The sequence below is a fragment of the Myxine glutinosa genome, chromosome 13, assembly GCF_964187855.1.
Source record: "Myxine glutinosa chromosome 13, kmMyxGlut1.1, whole genome shotgun sequence".
NCBI lineage: Eukaryota > Metazoa > Chordata > Myxini > Myxiniformes > Myxinidae > Myxine > Myxine glutinosa.
In genome coordinates this window covers 52767217-52792682 of record NC_136273.1, presented here as the reverse complement: position 1 = coordinate 52792682, position 25466 = coordinate 52767217, and the positions used below count along the sequence as shown (strand labels likewise).

Below are 25466 nucleotides of genomic sequence, written 5' to 3'. Positions count from 1 at the left end.
TGGCTCCGCCCACAATGGGCTGCTCACAGGGTTCAGACATACATGGAGGCGGCCATCTTGGATTTTGATGTGGCGACCCAATTTTCAATAGCGTTCTCCCTTATGCTGATACACCCACACACCAGATTAGAAGTTGGTACTTCGCTTATTTTTCAAGATATTCCGCTCACAAGGTTCAGACATACGTGGCGGCGGCCATCTTGGATTTTGACGTGGGTTGCACCCACACACCAAATTAGAATTCGGTCCTTCGCTTACGCACGCACGTATGCACGCACGCACGTCCGCACGCACGGACGGACGGGAAAACCATAGTCCCCCTTTCGCTCCGTGGTGTGACGGGGGACAATAAATTATGTGGTGGAAAATGGGAGAGTGTGGGGGCTCAAAGAAAGATTAACAGCAATCTAACTGCTATTCTGATTGCAGGGAACGCAATATGGAATGGTGGATGCTCATCACAATATCAACCGCTTTTCTTCTTCAATGTGGTAAGAATTTGAATAACTGGTATGTTTTTTTTAATATAAATAAGTTGAATCAATGCATCATAAAAAGAAGGGGGTAGTTGAGTGATTGGTTTAAAAGGAGGGATGACTTGCAGCTCAAAATGATTGGCAGGTGTCAATGGAAGTCCTGCCTGCCATACCGTCATTACCACGAAGCATTACCATTACCACGTCATTACCACATTACCACGTCATTACCACATTACCACGAAGCCAAGGAGATGAACAATAGTAATCCCCATTACACTTGTTGTTGGTAGTTCTTAGCAGACAAAGATATGAGGAAAGTGGTTGGCAATGGCAGGCCCCGAAGGTGACTGACATGACAAATTCTTGAGACTTGAGACAAATCTGACCGCAAAGGCTGAACCTGTACGTCTGCTTGAAGTGTTTAGTCTTGGTGTTTGTGGTGTCCTGCTTTTTGAAGATCCATAATTTAATTGTTTTTAAGGAATTATGTAATTTATCATTTATTTAAGTTTCCCTTGAAAGACCGAGGGTCTTTGTATTTATATCTTTGTAAAAAAATTATAATTATGTATTTATTTTTTCCCAAATTCCAAGCATGTTAATTTCAATTATTTAGTTATTTCTGGTTCCCGGAGGGAGTCATTAAGTGTTGTCTTGGTGTCCCACCTTTTGAAGAATAATTTTTTAAATTTCATTTTAATGATTTTTTATTCAATCATTTGATTTTCCAATTAAGAAATTTCAAGTTTCAAATATTAAATTTTTTATTATTTATTTTTAAAAAAATCAATTATTTAAAATAAAAAAAATTCAATAACAGCATTTTTATTATTTAATTAGTTTTCCATTTTTAATTGTTTCATTTTTCCATTATTTCATTTCCTATTATTATGGTTCCCAGAGGGAGGCATTAAGCATTTTTAGTCTTGATGTCCGTGGTTGCCCGCTTTTTGAAAAAAAAGATACGCTTGTTTTCATTACAAGGAATAATTTCAAGTTGGACCAATTGGCTAATACTACGAGTTGGCTAAAGTGGGAACCATCAGCGATCTCAGATCACAGCTCTCTCGTTTTCAAAGTGGACTGTTGCACACTTGATATGAAGTTGCCAGGCAGCATGGTCTACAGCCTGTGTTTTCCATAGTTGATGGTTGATATTTCAGATCGAGAGAGACTTCTTCAGTGAATTTTTTTAACATTTATATGGAGCCCCTCTACTGCATTTTCCAGTGCTCAACTCCCAATGCAGCACAACCTTGGACAGGAGATCTTCGTCCATCTGGACCACATGGCCTGCCTAACTCAGCTGAGTCTGCAGGAGAATGGCCTCTATGCTGGTGTTGTTGGATCTTTATTAGCACCTCCACATTGTCAAAGTATTGCCATCGGATTTTGAGAATGGTGCGGAGACAGCGTTGAAGGAAGCAGTCAAGGAGGCACAATGCCAGCAATGTGCTGTCTTTCAATCCTGACAAATCTCACACTCTTACTATGTCTCTCCGAAAAGACCGACTGGGAAACCCTCCCATCTACTTTCTCAACAATCCTCTCCAAGAAGTTCTGTCGCTCAAACTTTTGGGTCTCACTATCTGCCATGATCTTTCTTGGGAAAACCACATTGCCAAGCTGGCCTCCAAAGCCAGTCGCCGACTGGGCATCCTGCATCGTGTGAAGTCCTTCCTTGGCACACCTGAGCTCCTCACCACATACAAGGCTTTCATCCGCAGCTCAATGGAATACTGCTCCCCCCTCTGGGCTGGTGCTCCTGCCTCACACCTAGCTCATCTTCACGCTGTTGAAGCCAAAGCTTTCAGAATCATTGGGAATCTCCTGCGAAGAAGCTAACTCCGAGGGCCTTTCACTGACTCACCGCAGGCAGGTTGGTGGTCTTTCTGTCTTCTACCGACTCCTCTCCGGCCTTGCTCCCCCAGCTCTCTCTGTGCTGTGTCCCCCAAATATTCCTACAGGTCGCACAAGATCTGCCAGCAACCCTCTTATGGATAAACTGCCAAAATCTAGGCTCTCTGCTCACCTTCACTCTTTCATTCCCCTTTTTCCCCGCCTCTGGAACAAACTCCCCCATTCCCTTCAATCCCACTCCTCCCTCCAGGTCTTTAAAACAGCTGTTCACCACCATCTCTTATCTTCCCCCATCCAAAACCTTGATCTTTTCTACCCCCGCTAATTCACCCCAGATCCATTTTTTCGAAATTCCAACTTCTTTCCTGGAAGTCCTTGCAGTGTCCATATGTTTTATACCTCTCCCACCTCCCACCAAGCCCTCTCCCTCCCACAGTTCTCTCGATGTCCCTGCTCTCAAATGTTGTGTTTGTGTCCTTCCACCTCTCTCCCCATCTTGTCTACCGCTCCCCTTATTTTGTGTTTTATGTGTCGGTTTGTGTCGGTTTGACTTTTTGTGTGATTAATGTTATAGTCTAGTAGGAAGACTAGATCCCCCTGCACCCCCCGGAGATATACTTCTAATCAGTGTTTCTAGATTGGAAAAAATGTGTAGAAAATGACTAGCTATGGCCCCAAGCTGAAAAAATGTCCCACATACCATTTTTATGCAAATTACTGCTGCCATTATCAAAAAAAGACTAGGTCCCCCTGCACCCCCCGGAGATATACTTCTAATCAGTGTTTCTAGATTGGAAAAAATGTGTAGAAAATGACTAGCTATGGCCCCAAGCTGAAAAAATGTCCCACATACCATTTTTATGCAAATTACTGCTGCCATTATCAAAAAAACGATTTTTGACATATCTCAGCCAATATTGCAGATAATTGAAAAATGAAGGTGTCTAGACCCATGTTTTGAAGGGCATAGATCATGATAGAACTATTCATAACATGATTACATGTGTCTATGGTATACTAGTATGCATATTAATGCTGTAATTACAAAATAATCAGTTTTACAAATGATAAGGATACGTTAATACTGCAGATAACTTAACATGGTACATAAGGGGTCTAAACCCAGGTATTTTCAAGGTTAAATGTCAACAAGATGCTCCTGAGTCTTGCATAGGGGCGGGACATTGGCAGTAACATTGGTACCACTCAACTTTTCTTCCCACCATTGACTTTGTATTGCGAGAGATTTTCACTTGCTTATTTAAAGGTTTCTCACCCAGCCCACGTAAAATCTACCAACTCCTGCTGTTAACTCCCAAACATATTTTTTTATGTTATCCAATCACAGTGCAGAAATGACAGACTAGAGATCCAAATTAGTGCTGCTATAGCTGCCATTTTACATTTCCATCCATGTAACATGCGCGCTCGCGCGCTCGTATCAATTGGTAATGTCGCGCGCTCGTATCAATTGGTAACGTTGATGTTATTGAATACCTCAGTTGAAAGTTCAGTCTTCCATTCCATCTGTGTGTTGTTCTTGGTATTCATCCTCCAATCTAGCCAGGTAAGATGCTAACTATAATGTTACTCACACTCTTGACTTCAGTTTCTGCATGAAATCATAAACAGGCAGAATAACAGCTGAGCCAGCTAGCACCATGTTAGCTAACGTTAAAGCTAGCCTCATCTATGTACAGTATGTTCCTAATGTCGGTGTAACTTAAACTTTTGTTAATGCCAAACATGAGACATATCTGTTGACTTCTGTATATGAATTGAACCAGAAAGAGGCACGACAGCTGAGCTAGCTACAGTAACTTAGCACAATGTTTCATTGGCCTAGATAGCTAACGTTAGTGTGGAAGAATTTAGATGTTTTAGGTATTAGCACTTTTGATGCCACTAAACATGGTTTAGTCAGCTAAAAAGTACCCTAGTGTAGAACATGACTCAGAACCTCTGTTACCTCACTGAAAACTCAGAGCCTCCTTTCACAGGCACTTTTAACATCATTCGTGATTTCTTATTTGTCATTTAACAGTGATGGTAGACATCGACAGCAAGCATGCCCAAAAGAAAACGGAGTGTAGAACCTGCAGCCCAAAGCTCTCCTCCTACATGCATCCTTCATGTACCATCCATGTCTGATCATGGGGATTTCACGCCCCTCCGTAAAATTAAAGGATCTGCTTCAGAAAAACTGCAACTGCTTCAAAAGATCCGGGATAGACGTCTCAACCAACCGCATGACTCCCCATGTCGTATGCAATCAGTATGTGATCAGATCCCGGCAACTCTTCCTGATGACCTAGAAAGAGTAGGATATCACAGCAAGTGTTATAAGCACTTTTTTTTTTTTTTTTTTTTTTTTTTTTTTTTTTTTTTTTTTTTTTTTTTTTTTTTTTTTTTTTTTTTTTTTTTTTTTTTTTTTTTTTTTTTGTATACAAGTTCGAGGCTCGTGAAAGAGCGAACATTAATCACACAGAAAGACAAACCGACACATAAAACATATAACATAGGGAGCGGTAGACAAGATGGGGAGAGAGGGGGAAGGACACAAACACAACATTTGAGAGCAGGGACCGAGAGACATGGAGACATCGAGAGATCTGAGAGAGGGCGAGGGCTTTGGTGGGGGGGGGCGTGGGAAGGGGGCAGTGGGAGAGGTATAAAACATATGGACCCTGCCAGGACTTACAGGAAGGAAGTTGGAATTTCAAACAAGGTGGATCTGGGGTGAATTAGCGGGGGTAGAAAAGATCAAGGTTTTGGATGGGGGAAGATAAGAGATGGTGGTGAACAGCTGTTTTAAAGACCTGGAGGGAGGAGTGGGATTGAAGGGAGTGAGGTAGTTTGTTCCAGAGGCGGGAGAAAAGAGGAATGAAAGAGTGAAGGTGAGCGGAGAGCCGAGATTTCGGCAGTTTAACCATCAGAGGGTTGCTGGCAGATCTTGTGCGACCTGTAGGAATATTTGGGGGACAGAGCACAGAGAGAGCTGGGGGTGCAAGGCCGGAGAGGAGTCGGTAGAAGACAGAAAGACCACCTACCTGCCTGCGGTGAGTGAGTGAAAGGCCCTCAGAGATAGCTTCATCGCGGGAGATTCCAATAATTCTGAAAGCTTTGGTTTCAACAGCGTGAAGCCGAGCTAGGTGTGAGGCAGGAGCACCGGCCCATAGGGGAGAACAGTATTCCATTGAGCTGCGGATGAAAGCCTTGTATGTGGTGAGGAGCTCAGGTGTACCGAGGAAGGACTTCGCACGACGGAGGATGCCCAGTCGGCGACTGGCTTTGGAGGCCAGCTTGGAAATGTGGTTTTCCCAAGAAAGATCATGGCAGATAGTGAGACCCAAAATCTTGAGCGACAGAACTTCTTGGAGAGGATTGTTGAGAAAGTAGATGGGAGGGTTGTCCAGTCGATCTTTTCGGAGAGACATAGTAAGAGTGTGAGATTTGTCAGGATTGAAAGACATGTTCCACTTGTTTGACCAGTCTGTGATTTTGTCCAGGTCTTCAGAGAGTGAGGAGGCAGCAGACTGCCGATCTGAGGGAAGAGGAATGGAGCGGCAGAGAGTGGAGTCATCAGCAAAGAGATAGAGAGGATTTTCGAGAGAGTCAGAGAGATCATTGATGAAGACCAGAAAAAGCACGGGGCCCAGAACACTGCCTTGGGGAACTCCAGCCTGAACAGGAAGAGGAGATGAGAGAAACCCATTCAGGGCCACACGTTGACGACGACTAGAGAGGAAGTCCGCCAGCCATGCGTGGAGATTTCCATGGATACCAAAGGAGGAGAGTTTGGTGAGCAGAGCGGGGTGCCAGACCGTGTCGAAGGCACGTGATATGTCGAGGGAGACAGCTCTAATTTCCTGTTTGGCATTGAGGACCTCCATCCATTGTTGAGACAGCAGAAGCAGCATGTCCAGAGTAGAGTGACCTGGTCTGAAACCAAATTGATGATCAGAGATCAAGCCATTGGAGAAGAGGAAAGATTTCATATCAGAAGCAATGATGGATTCCATGACTTTGCTGATAATTGGGAGAAGGCTGATTGGTCTGTAGTTGCTAGGATCTGTTTTTGCACCTTTTTTGTGCAAAGCGGTGATGTTGGCTTTGTCCGCCACTTTCATCGTCTGGGAGATGATACAGAACCAGGGCCATCAACCTCATCATGGCATCACTCTCCTCGTAAACCAGGAGGTTCTGCTGAACCCATCTTCCCGCCAGAGTGTATATTTTGTGAGAAAGTTGAGACCAAAGATGCTCATCGCAATACTGAGAGGCCTACAACCTTCCCATCCTTTAAAAACAAAGAAAATGCATGGGAGCAAATCGAAACACGGGCTGAGAAAATGGGTCTCTATCGACTCCATCGAAAGGTGAAAAACAAAGACCTCTTTGCATGTGAGGCCAAACACCATCCGTCATGTTTTAAAGCTTTCCGCACAGCATTCTACAACTATGAGCGTGCGATTCACAGAGCCGAAGCACCAAAGGAGCAGGCTTGCATGTCAGCCGCCCATGAAAAGGCATTCAACTCAGTACTGGAACACATTCAAACCCAGGTCATCCAGCAGAATAAAGTTCTACAGCTTTCTTCCTTGCGCTTGCTCTATGTCGAGGAACTGAAACTGAATGGATATGAGAACTCAAATTATCGGTCAGAGAAACTACTGAAACGCCTACAGAATGACCCAATCAAGGAGCATATCCACTTCACGAAGGTTGATCATGACAAATGTGATGTCATTTCTTTCTGGCTTGTGCACAGCTCAAACATAACAGTTTCCAATGCTCTCGCACGAGCATTCACACTCGGAAGCACAAACAAGAACCAAAATGTTGCCCTCCAACTTCGCCAGGGTATTCTACAGGCTTTCAGAGAGTGTAAAGACCAACCATGGCCACCAACAGCTGAAGACATGGAGCTCAATCCTGAAGACATCCTACCTCCAGACCTTGTCCGCTTTCTCAGCGTGCTAATGACTGGCAAGGAGGGCATCGAGACAGAAAAGGTGAAGCGTCTGGTCTTCTCCATTGGACAAGATCTGTGCCGTGCAGTGTCAGATGGAAAATGGAAGTTACCAAAGCACATTCTCCTCTGTGTGACTGTAAGGCACCTGTTCCGAAGCAAACAGCTCACCACAATACTACACAGGCTTGGACACTCTGAGTTACCATCCTGAGTCAATCAAAGCGCAGGAAAGGCTGAGGCGGGGCAGCTCAGAGAAGATCATTCTGGCTGGACCAGCAACCAGGAAGCCATATGACTTCAAAATGTTCCTTGCAAATGACGACAACAAAAAGCAGATGTGCCAGCTTCTTCTGAAAGTGTGGAGTGGACAAGAGGCAGCTACCAGGCTGGAGAGAACAGAGATGGCTGTGCTGATCGTGGAGGGGAAGGCCCACCAACTTGCCTCAACGAATGGCAAGGTAAAATTGAAAGCCCTTCGTGAATGGCGATTCAATTTGTAATTTTTCCTGAAAAAAAGGTGATTACCTGTGATGTTTGTCTAGATCTGAAACTGGCAGTGACTGGTGATTGAAATGCGGTGCCTTTTTGTGTTTCAGGTCGAGGTACGTGAACTCCCCACGATCTACAGCAACCAGGAAGAGACTGATACCAGGGTGGTTCTGTACCTCCATCATGCTGCTACCATCGGATACAAGAACGCTGTAGTCAGAACACCGGACACAGACATCCTCCTGATCCTGCTCCACCATGCCCACAACATCAAGCTGACGGTGTACCTGGATACAGGGTCAGGGAAGCATCGCCAACTTGTCAACGTCTCTGAGCTGGCAGAATCCCTGGGAGAGGACTACTGTGCCACTCTCCTGGGGTACTATGTGTTCAGCGGAGAAGACTGCACCAGTGCCTTCAAAGGGAAGGGAAAAGTCGGGCCCTTGAAAAAGCTGGAGAAGAATCCCAGGTTTCACAGGGCATTCGGTGAACTGGGTGACAACTGGGATGCCAACCCTGAGGTGGAGAGGCAGTTAGAAAAATTCACCTGTGTGATGTACGGCCAGAGTCGCGAGTCATCAGTGGACATTGTCCGTGCCAAGCTGCTACGAAAAATGGTGGGAGAGGACAAGACCCTCACATCCAAGTCCAAGGTTGATCTGGCTCGCCTTCCTCCATGCCAGTCTGCCCTGAAGCCGCACATCCAGCGTGTGAACCACCGCGTAGCATTGTACAAAAGAGCCGATCAACCTATCATCGAAAAGCCAAAACCTTATGAGGAGCAAGGATGGATAAGGACTGATGAAGGACTGTTGAAACCAATGTGGTCCAGTGGTCCCATCGTACCAACCTCACTGGTGGATCTTCTGAACACAGGAGAGCACGAAGAGGAGGAGGAAGAGGAAGGAGAAGAAGAGTTTGACTCTGACGATTTCGATGAAAATGATGATGACTGACTCAGTGTAGAATCACTAATGCTAATGATGTTTATCTAAAACAAGCAAGAGAAGAGTGGTCACATTGAGTGCTAGGACTATTTTGACAGTTGTAATATTTAGAAAAATAAAACTTTGTGTTAACGTCTGTGTAGACGGACCTTAATATGAGTCTATTATTTCGTAAAACTGTGATTATTTTGTAAATAAAGCACTAATTAGCATACTAGTATACCATAGACACATGTAATCATGTTATGAATAGTTCTATCATGATCTATGCCCTTCAAAACATGGGTCTAGACACCTTCATTTTTCAATTATCTGCAATATTGGCTGAGATATGTCAAAAATCGTTTTTTTGATAATGGCAGCAGTAATTTGCATAAAAATGGTATGTGGGACATTTTTTCAGCTTGGGGCCATAGCTAGTCATTTTCTACACATTTTTTCCAATCTAGAAACACTGATTAGAAGTATATCTCCGGGGGGTGCAGGGGGACCTAGTCTTCCTACTAGACTATTAGCTCTTTCACGAGCCTCGATCTTGTATACAAAAAAAATAAAATAATAATAATAATAATAATTGTGACTCATGAGTCAGCACCATAAAGGGGCTGGGGATGACAACAACTGTGTAAACCTTGACTTTGGTTTGCATACATGGGTTGTGTTTTTCCAGACATGCTTAAGGAGTCTCCAAAGGCACTAATGGCTTTGGAGAACCTGTTGCAAAATTACCCTAATACACCACCAAGGATCCACACCCCCACATGACACCATATACCTGGAGCATCGTGATTTATTGAACAAATCGGAGAAATGTTATTCATTTTCTCTGATATCAAATTGACAACTCATCCATCCGCATGTATATGTAGCTTTCCAGAGTGAAATGTTATATTGCCGAAACTGCTTCCAATCTTGTTTTATATGATTGATATTTGTATAAGCAATTATATGTGCAATAATTCACTTGGTAATGTTTCAAACCATTGAAGATAATTTCCAGCCCACAGTTAAAGTCGAATAATGCGTTTGGATTTTAAAACTTAGACCCGAACATTAGAAATTCCCACATTATTCGAAAACATTTCATAATTATTGTTTGATGAACTTTACTCAAGACACATCTTCTCAAAGTGCAGGTGTGTCCTTAAATACCTCGGAGAAGTTCGGGTTTCTCGACAAACTTGGTCAGATAACTGAGTTGGAGTACAATTTCCGACTCTGTAAAGCAGCGTTAGGCATGTGGCATTTTGATTCATTGTTTGAAAGCTTGAAGGAATTGAAAAGCAAAAAGAAAAGAAAAACTGTTACCAACATACAGCTGGTAGGATGATGTACCTGTACTCTATATACCGAAATGACTTTAAAGAAGTACACAACAACACAACAACAGGCATTTTAAAGGCCATTTTCCCTGCAAGAGCGGGGGTGAGCCTTGCGGTCCCCATGACAATCTTCTCCATTTTGCCCTATTTTCTGCATCTCCCCTTGTTAACCCCCTTGCCCGCATTTCTTCTTCCACCATCTTCAGCCAAGTCTTTCTCGGTCTTCCCCTTCCTCTACTTCCTTCCACATTCATTTCCATCACTCTTCTCAACCAGTCACTTTCATCCTTCCTCAACACGTGACCAAACCATCTCAAACTGTTTCTCTTCACAGCATCCATCACAGGCTCTATTCCAATCATCTTTCGGCTTCCTCTCTCTCAACGATACTCCACACATCCACCAAACCATTCGCATTTCCACCCTTTCCAGCCTTCGTTGCTGCTCTACGTTCATTACAAATGTCTCGCTCCCATAAATCATAACACTTCTCACACATGCAGCATACACCTTTCCCTTCAGCTTCAACGACACTCCCCTCCTCGTCAGCATGCCAATCAGTTCCCGAAACTTCTTCCATGCACATCTCACTCTAGTAACCGTTGCTGAGTCTGATCCACCTTCTCCATTCAGCATATCTCCTAGGTAACAAAACACCTTTCAGCTTCACGCCATCTCCAAGATGCAACTCAACATTTCCTCCATCTGCAGCTCCATCTGTGCACACCTTACACTTGAATGTAGCTGCCACACTGGTTAATGACCCTCTCAAACCACTACATTTTTGATGAACCCACTCAGCGCACATTGTACATTGAATGGGGTTCACTCCGACACCCTTCCTGCACACAGCACATGGCCACTTCCCAGTTCTTTCCACCTCACCACATGCTTTACCACTTGCCATCACCTTTGTTTTTCCGATATTCACCTTCAGACCTTTCGTCTCCATACATTCCTTCCACTTGTTCATCTTCTCCTTCAGTCCATCCATACTTTCTGCAATCAACACCAGATCATCTGCATACAACAACTCCTACGGTAAACCCTCCTTTACGTTCCGAGCCAGCACCTCCATCACAGCTACAAATAGTAGTGGACTTAGTACCGACCCCTGATGCACTCCCACCTTCACCTCAAACTCACCACTGTTCCCGTCCTTCGTCCTTACAGCTGTGCGCGTTCTTTTGTACATTGCCATCACTACTCTGATCAACCATTCCTCCACTCCTAACTTCCTCAGTGCCCATGTCACTACTTCACGTGGAACCCTATCGACTGCTTTCTCCAGATCAACAAACCCAAGAAACAACTTCTTCCTCTTTCCATGTACTTCTCCTGCAACTGCCTCACAATAAAAAGTGCATCTGTCGTTCCTCTTCCTGGCATAAATCCAAACTGCATTTCGTCAATCTTTACTTCCTTCCTTATCCTCCTCTCCAACACCCTTTCCAATACCTTCATTCCATGCTCCAATAACTTTATCGCTCGATACGAGACACAGTCCAGAGGGTCACCTTTCCCCTTGTATAGAGGGACAAGGGTACTCAGTTCCCAATCCACTGGAATGCGGCCTTCTTTCACCACCAGATTGCAGGTCTCTGTCATTCTCTTCACACCCCAATTTCCTGCTGCCTTCAACATATCTCCCACAACTCCCGTCGGCCCTCCCACTTTTCTACTCTTCATTGCTTTAATCGCTTCCTCAACTTCCTTCTCGGTTATCTTCTCTGCCGCTCCTAAAACTGGGTTACTCTCTATGTTGCCATCCCATTCATTCTCTGCATTCAACAGTATTTCCATATATCTCTTCCATCTTCCTTTAATTCCATCTGGGTCCACAACGATTTGTCCCACTTCATCCTTCAAGCAACTCACCCCCATCACATCACACCTCTCTTTCGCTATCTGCTTTGCAATCCTGAATACCGCTCTCTGACTGCCTTCCAAATCCAAGCTTTCTCCGAACATTTTTCTACATGCCTCCTGCGCCTTTGCTACCTCTTTCTTTGCAGCCTTCTTGGCTGCCTTATAACTTTCATGCTCTTCCTTTTCTGCCCCCGTACCCTTCGCCTTCTGCCACTCCTTGAACTTCTTCCTCTTCTCGTCAATCTTCTTTCCAACTTCATCATCCCACCACCATGTTTCCGAGTCCCTCGGTGGTCCTTTTGTCCATCCACATACCTCACCAATGGCTCCCAACAGACTATGTTTCATTGACATCCAACCACTTTCAAGCTCAACCACATCATCCTCTACCCTACTCAGCCTCTCTTTTAATGCCTCCCTCACTGTCACCTCTTTCAACCTCCACACCTTCATTCTCGGTTGGTACTTCACCTGCCGAGCTCTCCTCGCACCTTTCAACCTTATGTCGAAGACAACCAAGTGGTGCGGTGAAACAGCCTCCTCCCCCGGGATCACCTTTGTGTCCCGGAGGTGCCCCCTTTCTCGCCTACGCACCATCAGGTAGTCAACTGTTGTCGTCAACCCACCTGAAGTGTATGTAACAAGCTTATTATCCTCTTTCTGGAACTGAGTATTACAAATCAACAAATCAGCTCCATCAGCAAACTCCAAAATCCTTTCACCTTCTCCATTTCTCACACCATATCCATAACCCCCATGAACTCCCTCAAAACCATCCATACTCCTTCCCACATGTCCATTTAGGTCTCCTCCTACCACAACAACTTCCTTATGTTTCACGTTTTCCATCAGCTTCTCTATTGCACACCAGAACTTGTCCTTCTCTTCATCGCTCCGACCAACCTGCGGAGCATATCCCGAGATGACGTTCACCAAGAGCTTTCCAATCATCATTCTCACCATCATCAACCTATCACTCACTCTAGTCACACTCACCACACTGTCTACAAACAACTGTAAGGAAGGACACGAGTAATTAAAATTGCTTGGTAGGATTACTAATTGAGCCTTTATTAAATTGCACTTCATTTGTGTGCTCCTCAGCTTCTTTGACTCTGGCAAATAATGGAAGCAGAAATGATAAAATGAATGTAATTGAAGGTACACGTATCACAATCGAGTGCCTTTTCGAACCGGATTCTGAAAAGCCAAGTGTAATCTGGCTATGGGAGCCAGAAACGGGAGATCGCAGAGAGGTCAGTGTTATGTATATGAATGAAGATTTGAAATGTTTCATGAATGAGTACAAATGATTTATTTGATTGTGGTATCCATGCTGGTTATCTGCAATGATAAATTTGCACAGTAATACATTTCTCACCAGTTGGGTGTCTCAGAATTACTCGACCCACAAAAAAAATACACCTTTTACATTTTATTTATTAAATATTAAAATTGATTCCCACCAACTTGCACACACATAATTATTGCACGTATGTTTCTCTGAACATTTCTTAAGAAGGAAAGACGGATGTCAGCACATTCCTTCCGAATGTTTTCCTTCAAATCTGCTACACTGCTTGATCTCATGCTATAAACCACATATTTCAGTGTTCCCAAAGGTAAAAGTCTAATGCTGTTCGATATTGACTACGTAGGGGCCATTCTACCGGCTACGGTATCATATCACCTCAGAGGTATTGTTTCATCCAGCTGGTTTTGGACAGTCGTGGGATAATGTGGTGGTGCCCCAATCCTGTTGAAACCACACTTTTCTCATTTGTGCTTAAGCTGTGATTGAGAAAAGGAACCAAAACATCCAATTAAGGAAGCAAAACCGCCTTCTAACATAGCCAGATAGTACCGGAAATTTATTTTTCTCTTCTTAAAAGTAATGGCCGAACAACGTCACCATGGACAGCACACCACACCATAATTATTGGACCGTGCTGAAGATGAGATGCATCAGTTCAATTGGGATTCTCATCACTCACATATCGGTAATTATTATGGAAGACTCTCCAGATCAAAAGGAACGAGGGCGAATCACTGAGGTTGAAGTCAGATAAAAATAGGGCCAATACCCATGGGCAGGGGCGCTCGCTGTAAGGGGGGGGGGGGGAAGTTAGGTTGATTCCAAGGGCCCTGCACTGACAAGGGCCCTAAAAAGTATTCGAACATTAGGTAAAAATTCTCAATATTAAATTATTAACCAGGCTTTGCAGTCTTGCCATGCTGTCCATTGAAAGTCAGTTGGCCAGAAAGCTGGACTTCAAAGACTTGATCAGTGACTTTGCCAGCAACAAGGCTCGGCACTGGGGTCTTGGTGTGTGAGGCTGAGCAAGGACCAGTGATAACTAAATGGCATGGCTATGGATATTGGATCACTACACTTGCTATGTATACTTGTATGTATACTCTGCTGCTGATTTTATTATTTTGTTTTTTATATCATTGTCAAGATGATAATGTTAATTTATTTTAATTGAAGAGGTTAATGTATGTTGTAATTCTTACCATTAAAATGACATTTAGACTGTAAAAGATGGCCTTTAGCACATTTCTTGTGTGGGTATCCGTCTTGCATCAAATAGTGAATTCCATACTGTATGCAGAAATATAAGCATTGCTTCAACCTCCTGGCAAAAAGTCGGGGGAAAATGTGCTCGCATGCTTCATAGGGGCCCATTGTGATTGTGATATCTTTTCATGGGGCCCAAAATCCCTGGCGGTGCCCCTGCCCATGGGTTCACCAAGTAGAACCAGGGAACGACTACTCGGTGTGGATGACGCACAACATATGTAATGGAGAAGAAAGTAAATACATATTTTGGGGGCCAAACCCCAGATTTTTTTAATGCCGTGAACAAACTTTTGATGAAGGTTGTTGTCCAGTTTCATCAAACTCATGTGTGTAGTTTGAGAGAAGAGAGCAAATACCTATTTTGGAGGGGATCAAACCCCCTCCCCTGTAGACCCTCTTAATGAGCGCAGATTTTTATGTGGTCAATACATCTTCGTTTGGCATCAGATATGAAGCTTGTGGCCAAGTTTAATCGAAATTGTGTGTTTGGTTCAAGCGATAATGACTGAACTGTTTACACACTCATTCACCTGCTCACTCACTTACTGACTTACCTGTAGACACTGCTTGATCGCATAAGCTCACCAGACTAAAGTCCAGATGAGCTAATCATGTTGGTTCCACATCAGGTCTATGCATTACACTCACAAAATTCCATGTGGATCAGCATCTCATTATGAAGAGCTTGAACAAAGGTAACCATATAAGCATGCGTCTTGTTACCTGTGTCACCGAAGTTGGATTGAGGTTATGTTTTCACACCTGTCAACAGGTTGGGATGAGGAGAATGTAACATTATGAGTACCAGATTAAATTATATATAAAACTATTCAAGGGTTTATGAGATTATCCTTTCTTCGAAGTCAACTGTCATTCTTTACATTGTTTGATAAGTCTCTCTTTCTCCTGAATTTCCTTTAGATATTCATGGACTTTGGTTGGCCTGTGGATAACCTGGACAGGCAGTTCTCTGGCAGGTTGTCTTGTCCTGGAAACTTTCTTGCTGGGAATGCATCTCTTGTGATTTCTAACATCACCAAGCAAGACTCGGGGACATTTTTCTGTCAAGTTCAAAAATACCAGGTCATCTTGTTTCACAGCGTGGTTCTAAACGTTACCAAGGGCACGCGTGGTGTTCCTCAATCTCCAGGTCAGTATTTAATCAAGATACTGAACTTCAAACCTAAAGTCTCCCCACATGCCCCATTAACCCTAATCATTGTATTGCCTTCTTCATCATGTCATCTTCCATTAACATTTCTTCATTCATACATATTCATTCAATCACAATAAATTCTTTCCCAAAATCTCGATCTTACTCCCACGAGGGAGTAATGCATTCGATCGTGTCCGTCCGTGTGTGTGTATGTGTGTTCATATGTTCGTGTGTTTGTGAACAAGATATCTGGAAAAGTTCTGAACGGATTTGGATGAAAGTTGGTGGGATGATTGCCCTTTGGATAAGGAAGAATTGATTAGTTTTTGGTGAACCTCAGGATATTATTCCGGATCCAGGAATTTTTTACCATTGGAAGATAGGGCTCAGCAGCGGCCACCCACGGCGGGAGTATGCGCTCTACAGAGTGGCGTTCTAGTTTTATTCTAAAATTTAGATAAAGTGATTTTTTAAATGAAATATGCATTTGAACTATGTGCATTCCATTTATGGATGGGCTGGCAGAATGTTCTCGACTCTGGACTCCAGACTGTGGAGGTACGCACGCTCAACTCTAAACTGTCTCCCCTGGGTTCGAACCACTGCTCAGCTATAAACTGTCATCCCAATGATCATCGATGTGTGTGTGTGTGTGTCGTCCCTCTGATGGACATTAAACTGGGCGCCCCATCTGGCAGCATTCATTGGTGGATGTTAAAGATCTCACAGTGTCCTTCGCGAAGAGTAGATGACCTATCATCAGTATCATGAACAAATTACAAATTCCTGCCCTAACTACTGGGAAGGCAATGGCAAACCATCCAGCATAACTCTTGCTCAGGAAGCTGCTTCAGCAGCACTGATGCTCTGTGAAGAGTATGATACATCAGAAAGGGAGAAAGAGAGAACTACAGTACTTAGTCGAGCATCACGCCTGGACAAGGACAAAACGTTTGCCGAAAACCTCCCATTGGCAACCCCACAAGAACGTGAGAATAATTGTGCCCGAAAAGAAGAAGAATAAAATGACTCTCCATTTGTTTTAACTTATTAACCCATTTCCCTGGGAGTAAATCCTTTACTCACTGGAACAGGGCTGTGGAAAATATTGTCGCGCGGACCCTTCCGGTTAACACCAGGGACCACGGATGGATCAGAACGGATTTACTTGAGGCGACGACCAAACACGGATTCAGCTATAAAACGCGGGAGGAAGAAGGGAATTGGAAGCTGTGGTAAAAGCGCTTAACTTCAGCGGACCGACGGCAGCTGCAGGGAATTAATTAACTCGAACAAGCAAGATTAGAAGGTATAAAAATAGAGATTTATTCACGGCACCCGATAACAAGGAACGCGACGGTAATCAAATAATGGGCCTAAATTGGGATCCCAGACCCCTCACTTCAGAAACGAGACACAGGAAAATGAATTAAAGGAAAAGAATCGTCATGTAATGTTCTGTGGTGCGTCCTTATCTGTCTGTGGTCTGTCGTCCCCACTTGGCTCCAAGCTCCGCTGCACACCACGAGGTCCCTCGCTCCAAGCTCCAAAGCACCACGCAGGCCCGAGCCAACGCCCTCTCCGTGCGCACACGAGGTCCCGCCCGTTCACAGCACCGAAAGCACCGAGCACCGCTCCAAGCACCACGCAGATGGTGAACCAACGACCAATAGGACCTCTCAAGACCAAGAATAAGTGCAAGACCTTCAAGCACTTCCAGACCCAAACAGCACAAGGGTTCGAGCTGCGCAAGAGCCTAGAGCAAGAGCAAGAGAGAAAATGTCGTTCGGCGCACCCTTATATAACCTGGGTTACGACGTCAGCCTTGGCGCTCCACCCAATCAGCGCCTTCCACCGAACCTCCTTCTTAGTTGCTATGCAAGTTCGTGATGCGACCGGCGGCAGCCATCATCGGCGGTGTCCTGGCCTGGTTTCCTGTCCGTTTTCTTCCAAAGTCATTGTCAGGGAAGGGAATTTAATTACTGCGTGTACTAAAGGGCCTGTCTAAGTGTCTACAGGTGTGCATTGCCATAAGGGACAAAGGTTTGTTTACCAGGTGTGACACACAGGGGTTTATTCTTAATCCCTACACTATCTAACACCCGAACATCCTGGTATGTTCACAGGTATACTCTTACCCGACAAACCGGACTACACATGGAACTTATTACAGGTAGATTCCCTATCGCGACAGACGAAGCATGTTACCTATTCAGATCTACCTGACTCTAGATATTGCTCTACCCTACCGACATAACAATATATTGTGCACTCCTGTTTCATTTTGCAAACATGTCATCATTACCTCTGTTACCCGGTTAAACAGTCATCCAGTACGTCAATGCATGTACTTGAGAATAACAGTAAAAAATCATTAGAAAGACAAACAACAAAATCATAGTTATAAAAAACATCCCGCACAATACTACAAACCCGGTCCCTATGTTAATCAAATGTTACAATTTCAATTCCAACTTGGGATGTCAATAAATTGGTCCAACTATTTCCCAAATTTTACAAGTGGAAATGAACATAAAATATTTTACTGTTAAACTGAGTGACCAGAAGACATGGTTAGATGCAAACTCAATGTCCCTCATCAAGACGTGGTTAGATGCAAACCCAATGTCCCTCATCAAGACGTGGTTAGATGCAAACTCAATGTCCCTCATCAAGACGTGGTTATATGCAAACCCAATGTCCATCATCAAGACGTGGTTAGATGCAAACTCAATGTCCCTCATCAAGACGTGGCGAGATGCAAACTCAATGTCCCTCATTAAGACGTAGTTAGATGCAAAATGAATGTCCCTCATCAAGACGTGGTTAGATGCAAACTCAATGTCCCTCATCAAGACGTGGTTAGATACAAAGTCAATGTCCCTCATCAAGACGTGGCGAGATGCAAACTCAATGTCCCTCGTCCCCACAAAAAGATCTGCTCAATATCAGCAAAGATGTTATTGCATAGAAAGAATAAAAACACTCACAATTTTAGCATTTGGCAGTGAGCATCATAATTTACCAATCAGATGGTCATCAAAGCTGATTTTAATCCTTATTCACAAATGCTGTATTACCTACCATGGCTTGATGAGCATTAACATCTTTTTATTCTTTCCTCAGATAATGGACAGGACAAGGTTTCCAGACCTCCATTGTTGTTGCTGTTTCTGCTGAGTGGTCTCTGTCTTCCAGTCGTCTGCATCACCATAATTCTAAGTGTGATTATCATAAAAACAATCCGCAAAAAGAGAAGGGATCAAAGACCGAGTACCAAGGAACAGGAAAACCAGAGTGGGGGTTGCAACAATGAATCAACAAATCAAAAAGACGTTGAAAAGGAACTAATTCCACCTGAAAAGTTTGTTGTTTAGCGGTTGCCGAAGACGACAAGAAGAGGCCATTTCGTTGGGTACAAAAGGTTGTTTATTGTACAGAAATCTCCAGCAACTGCTCGCGAACGGAAGTCGTAACAGCTTATATAAAACCAAGAACCCTCTTCGGAGGGTGTGGCTCCAACAGTCGCGCGTGCGTCACGACGACACAGCCAAAAACCCGTGTGCGTGGGTTAGACCAAACCCATCGTAATGGTAACCGGCACATGCGGATAAGTTAACCGCGACAAGTGAATAAGGTAACCGCGACATGTGAATAAGGTAACCACTACATGCGCCCCCCCAGAAGGCACGCCATGGGCGTGTACGTAGTTCGCGGGTGGAACAGAGCCGGGCCGCGGGTGGAACAGAGCCGGGCCGCGGGTGGAACAGAGCCGGGCCGCGGGTGGAACAGAGCCGGGTCGCGGGTGGAACAGAGCCGGGCCGCGGGTGCTGAGCAGCGGTGGCAGTTGTAGTTGCAGCAGTAGGAATTGCGGGAGTGGCGAGCAGCAGTGCGCGCGAAGACGAGGCTCCAGTGCGTGCGAAGGTAACAAAGCAGCCAGGCGTGCGCAAGAGATGAGCAGCGGTAGTAGCTGTAGTTGCAGCAGTAGGAATTGCGGGAGTGGCGAGCAGCAGTGCATGCGAAGACAACGAGGCTCCAGTGCGCGCAGAGGTAACAAAGCAGCCAGGCGTGCGCAAGAGATGAGCAGCGGTAGTAGCTGTAGTTGCAGGAGCATCAGCCTCGGGATGTGCCGTAGGAGCAGTAGTAGGAGTGGCGAGCAGCAGTACTCGGCCTGTGTGCGCGGAGGCGACGAAGTAGCAGTACTCGGCCTGTGTGCGCGAAGGTGACGAGCAGCAGTACTCGGCCTGTGTGCGCGGAGGCGACGAGCAGCGGTGCTCGGCCTATGTGCGCGAAGGCGACGAAGTAGCCGTGCCCGGCCTGTGTGCGCGGAGGCGACGAGCAGCAGTACTCGGCCTGTGTGCGCGAAGGCGACGAAGTAGCCGTGCCGCCAACACCCCGTAACAGCGTTCCTTCGGAGGGTCCCGGAGCTGGTTCGCCCCTCTAGTCGTAGAGGAGGAACCGAGCGCGATGCGCGAACCACATGGCCGCTCGTCGTTGCTAAAACTCCGGCAGTTCGAGTTTAGGTCTTGTGGAAGAAATTGCGGTCGCAATCCTGCCGTGTTCATTTGGCCCCCGATTATGTTTGGGGGCAACGGGGTCACCAGTTTAGCGGTTGCCGAGGACGACAAGAAGAGGCCATTTCGTTGGGTACAAAAGGTTGTTTATTGTACAGAAATCTCCAGCAACTGCTCGCGAACGGAAGTCGTAATGGCTTATATAAAACCAAGAACCCTCTTTGGAGGGCGTGGCTCCAACAGCCGCGAGTGCGTCACGACGACACAGCCAAAAACCCGTGTCCGTGGGTTAGACCAAACCCATCGTAATGGTAACCGTCACATGCGGATAAGTTAACCGCGACAAGTGAATAAGGTAACCACGACATGTGAATAAGGTAACCACTACAGTTGCATTAAAAATCATGGTAGCTGAGTGCAAGAAGCAACTTAAACAGAGAGAAAATATATTGATGGCAGCATAGATAAGCGGGATGTAAACGGAGTCAGGACAGGTACCATTGGATTGGAGAATAGCAAATGTAACACCAGTACTATATATAGGCAGACTCGAGGGGGTTGGGGAGGGGGGGGGGGGCGTCAAGCGAGTTGAACTTGAAATTAGCGCCTCAAGGCCACACTTCCGGTTCCTCTTCGCGCCTAAAATCCAACCACCAGAAGTTCCTCCATGAAGATCCGGGAATTCGAATAAGTAACTAACTATTATCCTTACATATTATAACTACTTGCCTATTGAGCTTACATTACTAAAAAATAGCGTTAGGTAATTTTTCAACGGCCTCATATTGGGTTCAACAATCCGTGATGGTGGAGCTCCCACGTTAAGAAGGTCGCAGTCAAATGCGCCAAGGGCCTAAATCTAATTCGATGCCTCACTGGCACTTCCTGGGGAGCCCACCAGGGAAGTCTTTTTTCCTGTACAAAGCCCTTATCCACCCTCATCTGGATGATGTTTTTTTCTGACATGTCAAAACAAAAAGCAGCAAACTTGAAGCCATTCAGGCTGAATCCCTGCGTGTCTGTCTGGGCGCTTTCGTGAGTTCACCGATCTCTGCCCTTTTGGTGGAGGCCAGGGAGATGCCTCTCTCCCTCTGCTGGGAGGTGTCCCGGCTAAAATTCTGGGCCAAATCTATATCCTCTGGGACCAATCACCCAGTCCAAGCTGTTTTTGCAGACTGTTGGGAATATGAGGCATGGGGCCAAAATCTAAATTCCGCTCCCTTCGGGATGGCCTGCAGACGGATAGCGGGTGAAATGGGTCCGGACTCCTTGCCCATTGAGTCCGTCAATAAAGTTCCAATCTGGCCCCCTGGACTCTTACTCTGCCTCAAATCCACCTGGATCTATGGGGGTGGAGTTGACAAGGATAACCCCTCTGCTTCATGCATCCAGGCGATCGAGTTCATCCATCCATTCGGTTTGGAGTCAATCTCTCCACGTTTACACGGATGGTTCCAAAGTCCCTTCCCTTGGGAGAACTGCGGCGGCAATATGTATCCCTGATGTTTAGGTGACAAAGGCTAAGAGGTTATCTGATCATCTCTCCGTCTTCGCAGCGGAACTCTTTGCTATCGTATTGGCACTCGAATGGATAATCGAGTTGAACCCTCTCAGTGCTGTGATCTTTTCTGATTCCCTCTCTGCACTTAAGGCACTAGAGTCTCTGCAGGAAGGATGCAGATTTGACCTGGTGCTCGAAGTACTGCACCTGATCAACATTGCTAGTTGGAGAGGATCTGTAGTCAATCTGTGCTGGATCCCCGCTCATGTGTGCATCGGAGGGAACGAGGCCTGCGATCTTGCAGCCAAGTGTGCAATCACATCCGAATGTGTCACCCAAATCCCTTTGGGACCGTCTGAAATTGTGAATGCGGGCAGGGACAAGATCGTTAAAAAATGGCAATCCCAGTGGGACACCACCACAAAGGGTAGGTTCTGTTACAGGGTGAATCCGGACGTGACCCCCCCCCCCCTCTTTGGCTCCCTCAGTTGTCCCGCAGAGACCAGGTGGAGAGCGTCGTGCCTTTGAAAACGTTATAAAACTCAAAAGAAGAAGGAAAATTAAAAGACCGTGTGACGAATCGGCTCGTTTTGATATAACCTTGGCCGGAGGCTGACCCCACCGGACCACCACGAATAATCGAATTATATTGGATAAGAATTGAGAAACTATAAACTTGTTGGCTTGACCTCAGTTGTAGGAAAGGTGTTGGAGACATGAATGAATGGTTAGGGAAGCATTTGAACAAAAACAAATTACAATTGTGAGCTTGGACGTCGGTCTCTTACATCGTCTTCCCGAGTACGTCTTCCCATCAGCAAATCTCGCAGCTGTGAACTTTTGAACCGTCCATTGGAAACTCCTCAGAACCTTTTGCCACCCACTACAGCCAGAGTGTCATCATGGTTTTACCCGGTGTTGGCTTAATGGTTAAGGTGGTTGGCTTGAGATGTTAAGGCCCTGAGTTCGAGCCCCCTGTCGTGCCGTTGAATTAACACTAGATGGGTCGACTCAGCGTGTCATCCTTCTGAGGTCAGCAAAATGAGTACCAGGTGACTGGGACACTGCATCAGTGGAAAAATGATGGAACCAAGGCTGCACATGAACAACCAGCAGCATCATGGTTCTGCTTTCATATTATACGTATATTGATGTCATGATGACAAGTTGAAGTTGATTACCTGTGTCCTACGTTAATTTTACTCCTTATGGAAAGCCGATATCAGTGCGAAACATTGTAAACTGTAAACAGAACAAACTTGTAAAACATTTGATAATAATAATAACATTTGATAATAAAGGGATTGTTGTTTTTGATAAACTTGTAAATTTGCGAAAGAACATTGTAAACTTTTGTAAACAAAGACTGTAAACATTGATGTAATTGTTGTTTTTCTGTTGCATAGTTATATAAAATACATAAATAAATATAATACATATATTACATACATGCATATACCGTATACATAGAATTGGTGTATTTTAATTTGATATTACGTACATTGCTTTAGGATAAAGAAAATAATTATCCTGAGCTCGCAAATTGAAAACCAGGGTTAAGAAATTGGTTCAATTTGTCTGTCTGTCTGTCTGTCTGTGTACAAACGTAAGAATTTCCAAGACAATTTCGATGTTTTTACGTGGATCACAACAAAGAATATTAATGTATAATTGATGAACAATTTGATTTCAACTGAAGGTTATATTTTGAACACAAATCAGACCATGAAACTGCAGTCGAGCAGGACGTTAATGTATTGAATATAATACATGTATCATTAAATATTTTTATCTTCAAATAAAGGGTACCTGGAACAAAGTTGTCATTGATTGATTAATTTGCGTTACATAAAAGCACTGGAAACATCCCCTCTCAACGTAACACTCCATAATGCCTGGACATGCATTCCACCCACCCCCTCCCCCTGGGTAACACTCCATAACTCCACCCACCCCCTCCCCCCTGGGTAACACTCCATAACTCCACCCACCCCCTCCCCCCTGGGTAACACTCCATAACTTCACCCACCCCCTCCCCCCTGGGTAACACTCCATAACTCCACCCACCCCCTCCCCCTGGGTAACACTCATACACCTCCATACCCCCATAACACTCCATAATGCTTGGACAACCTCTCCTGTAACACCTGGTCACACACCCCGTTACACTCCGTAACATTTGGACATACACCTCCTCCTCCCCCCCCCCCCCATGCGTTACGTAATTTTTGAATGGCCCCTTTTCCATGGATTTTCTGTCCATTTTCTTATTTTCCCTGCGATTGAAATGATCTCCAACCTTCGTGGGGATCGCGTCGGCTTTTAACCGCTTCAATTTACTCATCTCAAACTGGGAATACAGGCTGGTGTCGTACGAATCATCTTGAAAATGGACGCTGCAAATGGTGCTTGAAGCAGTTGGGCCACGCCACCTTCCTCTGGTAAGTTTTACCTTGGCTATTCATATTTTCCTTACAGCTGGATATTGTGGGAAAACATGTATACTCACACCATCTTTGGATGTACAGTATTGCTAGAACCAGCAACAACACATCTAGAATCTAAATCAGAGCTGGCATTCCAATTACTTTTTTTTTTACTGTACTTTTTATACTTTTTCAGAGTTCAGAGCGTACGTAAGCCACACATAAACATAAGGACATAAGTCCGCAGCAAAAGTATCCTCGAGATGACGTGGCGGGTCACATGATATATGACAATCACATCGCTGTTTTTTTGGGGGGGAGGGGTGGTGGGGGCCAATCCAGCACACAAGGACACAAAAAACATTTAAATCTTCATTTTAATATATTCATTCAAGAAAAAACAACTCTCATTAATTAAACGTTCATTAATTAAACGTAATTGTACTTTCAAATAATTTTTCAAATTTCTTTGCACTACAATTAGGACTATCAACAGGCCCAATGCACAAGGTCTGGTCATCCTTCAATTCAAACAGGTCGGCATCCTCTCAAGCCTACGGTGCATCTCACCTGGTTTTTCTCTCACAACCTTTTTATAGTTACCTGCTCCTCCGAAGCTACACAAAACAAAATGGCTTCTAATCACCTCCAATCCTTTGTCCTTATGGCTCCTTTTCACACAGCTGATAAATTACTTCCTTATTACTGCATTCCACCTCAATCTTCCCTTCAGTAAAGGTGAGAGTTCATAATCACATCATTTCCACTCTCATCACTACCCATCCATCTTGTGTACTGTATCCCTCGATTTGAAAGTTCGATGTTCAATTCATTCACATAATTACTGAGGGTGTTCAAAGGGACACAATCATGAAATTTTTTGAAGAGATGTTTTGGAGCATTATATCCTTGACCCATTAGCACAAAAAAAAATTTTGGGGGGAGGTTAATAAGCTGGATAATCGTGTTTTAAAATCGGACTATTTTCACGTCCGTTATGCAAGTGAGCTACTTCAGTCTATACGCATGATGCCACAGCACATACACAGTCAATTTACCCGGCAAATTAGCACATACACATTCCTTGTAAATTTCGCATTACAAAATATTTTGTTTCTATAGGTATAATTTCAGAATTGTTCATAAAATTTGCCAAATTACGAAACTGCGAATGTCATAGGTGGAAACCCTCATATCATTTCCCAACTCTGCTTTAAACTCAATGTCTCTATATTTTAATCCTAAACAGCATCATTCCAATCACAAATTAACACTTCCCACCCATCTTAGGATGGATAAAAGCAGCATTCTTCAGGTGGCAACTCAAAATCACGATTTTATTGA

General features: G+C 44.6%; 2 protein-coding genes across 3 annotated transcripts; both read left to right on the top strand.

Annotated features, from left to right (window-relative positions):
• Nucleotides 1-93: 93 nt before the first annotated feature.
• On the top strand, nt 94-23515 carry LOC144888679 (myelin protein zero-like protein 3). Of its 2 annotated transcripts, XR_013621216.1 has the most exons (5): nt 94-491; nt 13046-13197; nt 15447-15675; nt 18808-19605; nt 19732-23515. XR_013621216.1 is itself a non-coding variant. In XM_078767499.1 (4 exons), the coding sequence occupies exons 1-4, from the start codon at nt 440-442 to the stop codon at nt 19056-19058; spliced, it is 684 nt and encodes a 227-aa protein (XP_078623625.1). In that variant the 5' UTR covers nt 94-439; the 3' UTR covers nt 19059-23515. The 2 variants fall into 2 exon arrangements, 1 of the variants encoding a protein (XP_078623625.1); XM_078767499.1 differs by having other exon boundaries at nt 18808-23515.
• On the top strand, nt 611-8892 carry LOC144888708 (uncharacterized). Its single transcript, XM_078767707.1, has 6 exons — nt 611-765; nt 873-951; nt 1381-1622; nt 1710-1855; nt 7471-7772; nt 7911-8892. The coding sequence occupies exons 1-6, from the start codon at nt 611-613 to the stop codon at nt 8757-8759; spliced, it is 1773 nt and encodes a 590-aa protein (XP_078623833.1). The 3' UTR covers nt 8760-8892.
• Nucleotides 23516-25466: the final 1951 nt, after the last annotated feature.

Excerpts from the sequence above, each read along its gene's own strand:
- LOC144888679 (XM_078767499.1), top strand. The coding sequence starts at position 440 with ATGGAATGGTGGATGCTCATCACAATATCAACCGCTTTTCTTCTTCAA. Across the intron at positions 492-13,045 it reads CGCTTTTCTTCTTCAATGTG|CTTCTTTGACTCTGGCAAAT; the intron begins GTAAGAATTTGA and ends TGTGCTCCTCAG. Across the intron at positions 13,198-15,446 it reads AAACGGGAGATCGCAGAGAG|ATATTCATGGACTTTGGTTG; the intron begins GTCAGTGTTATG and ends AATTTCCTTTAG.
- LOC144888708 (XM_078767707.1), top strand. The coding sequence starts at position 611 with ATGATTGGCAGGTGTCAATGGAAGTCCTGCCTGCCATACCGTCATTAC. Across the intron at positions 766-872 it reads CCCCATTACACTTGTTGTTG|GCTGAACCTGTACGTCTGCT; the intron begins GTAGTTCTTAGC and ends CTGACCGCAAAG. Across the intron at positions 1,856-7,470 it reads AGCACCTCCACATTGTCAAA|CAAACAGCTCACCACAATAC; the intron begins GTATTGCCATCG and ends CCTGTTCCGAAG.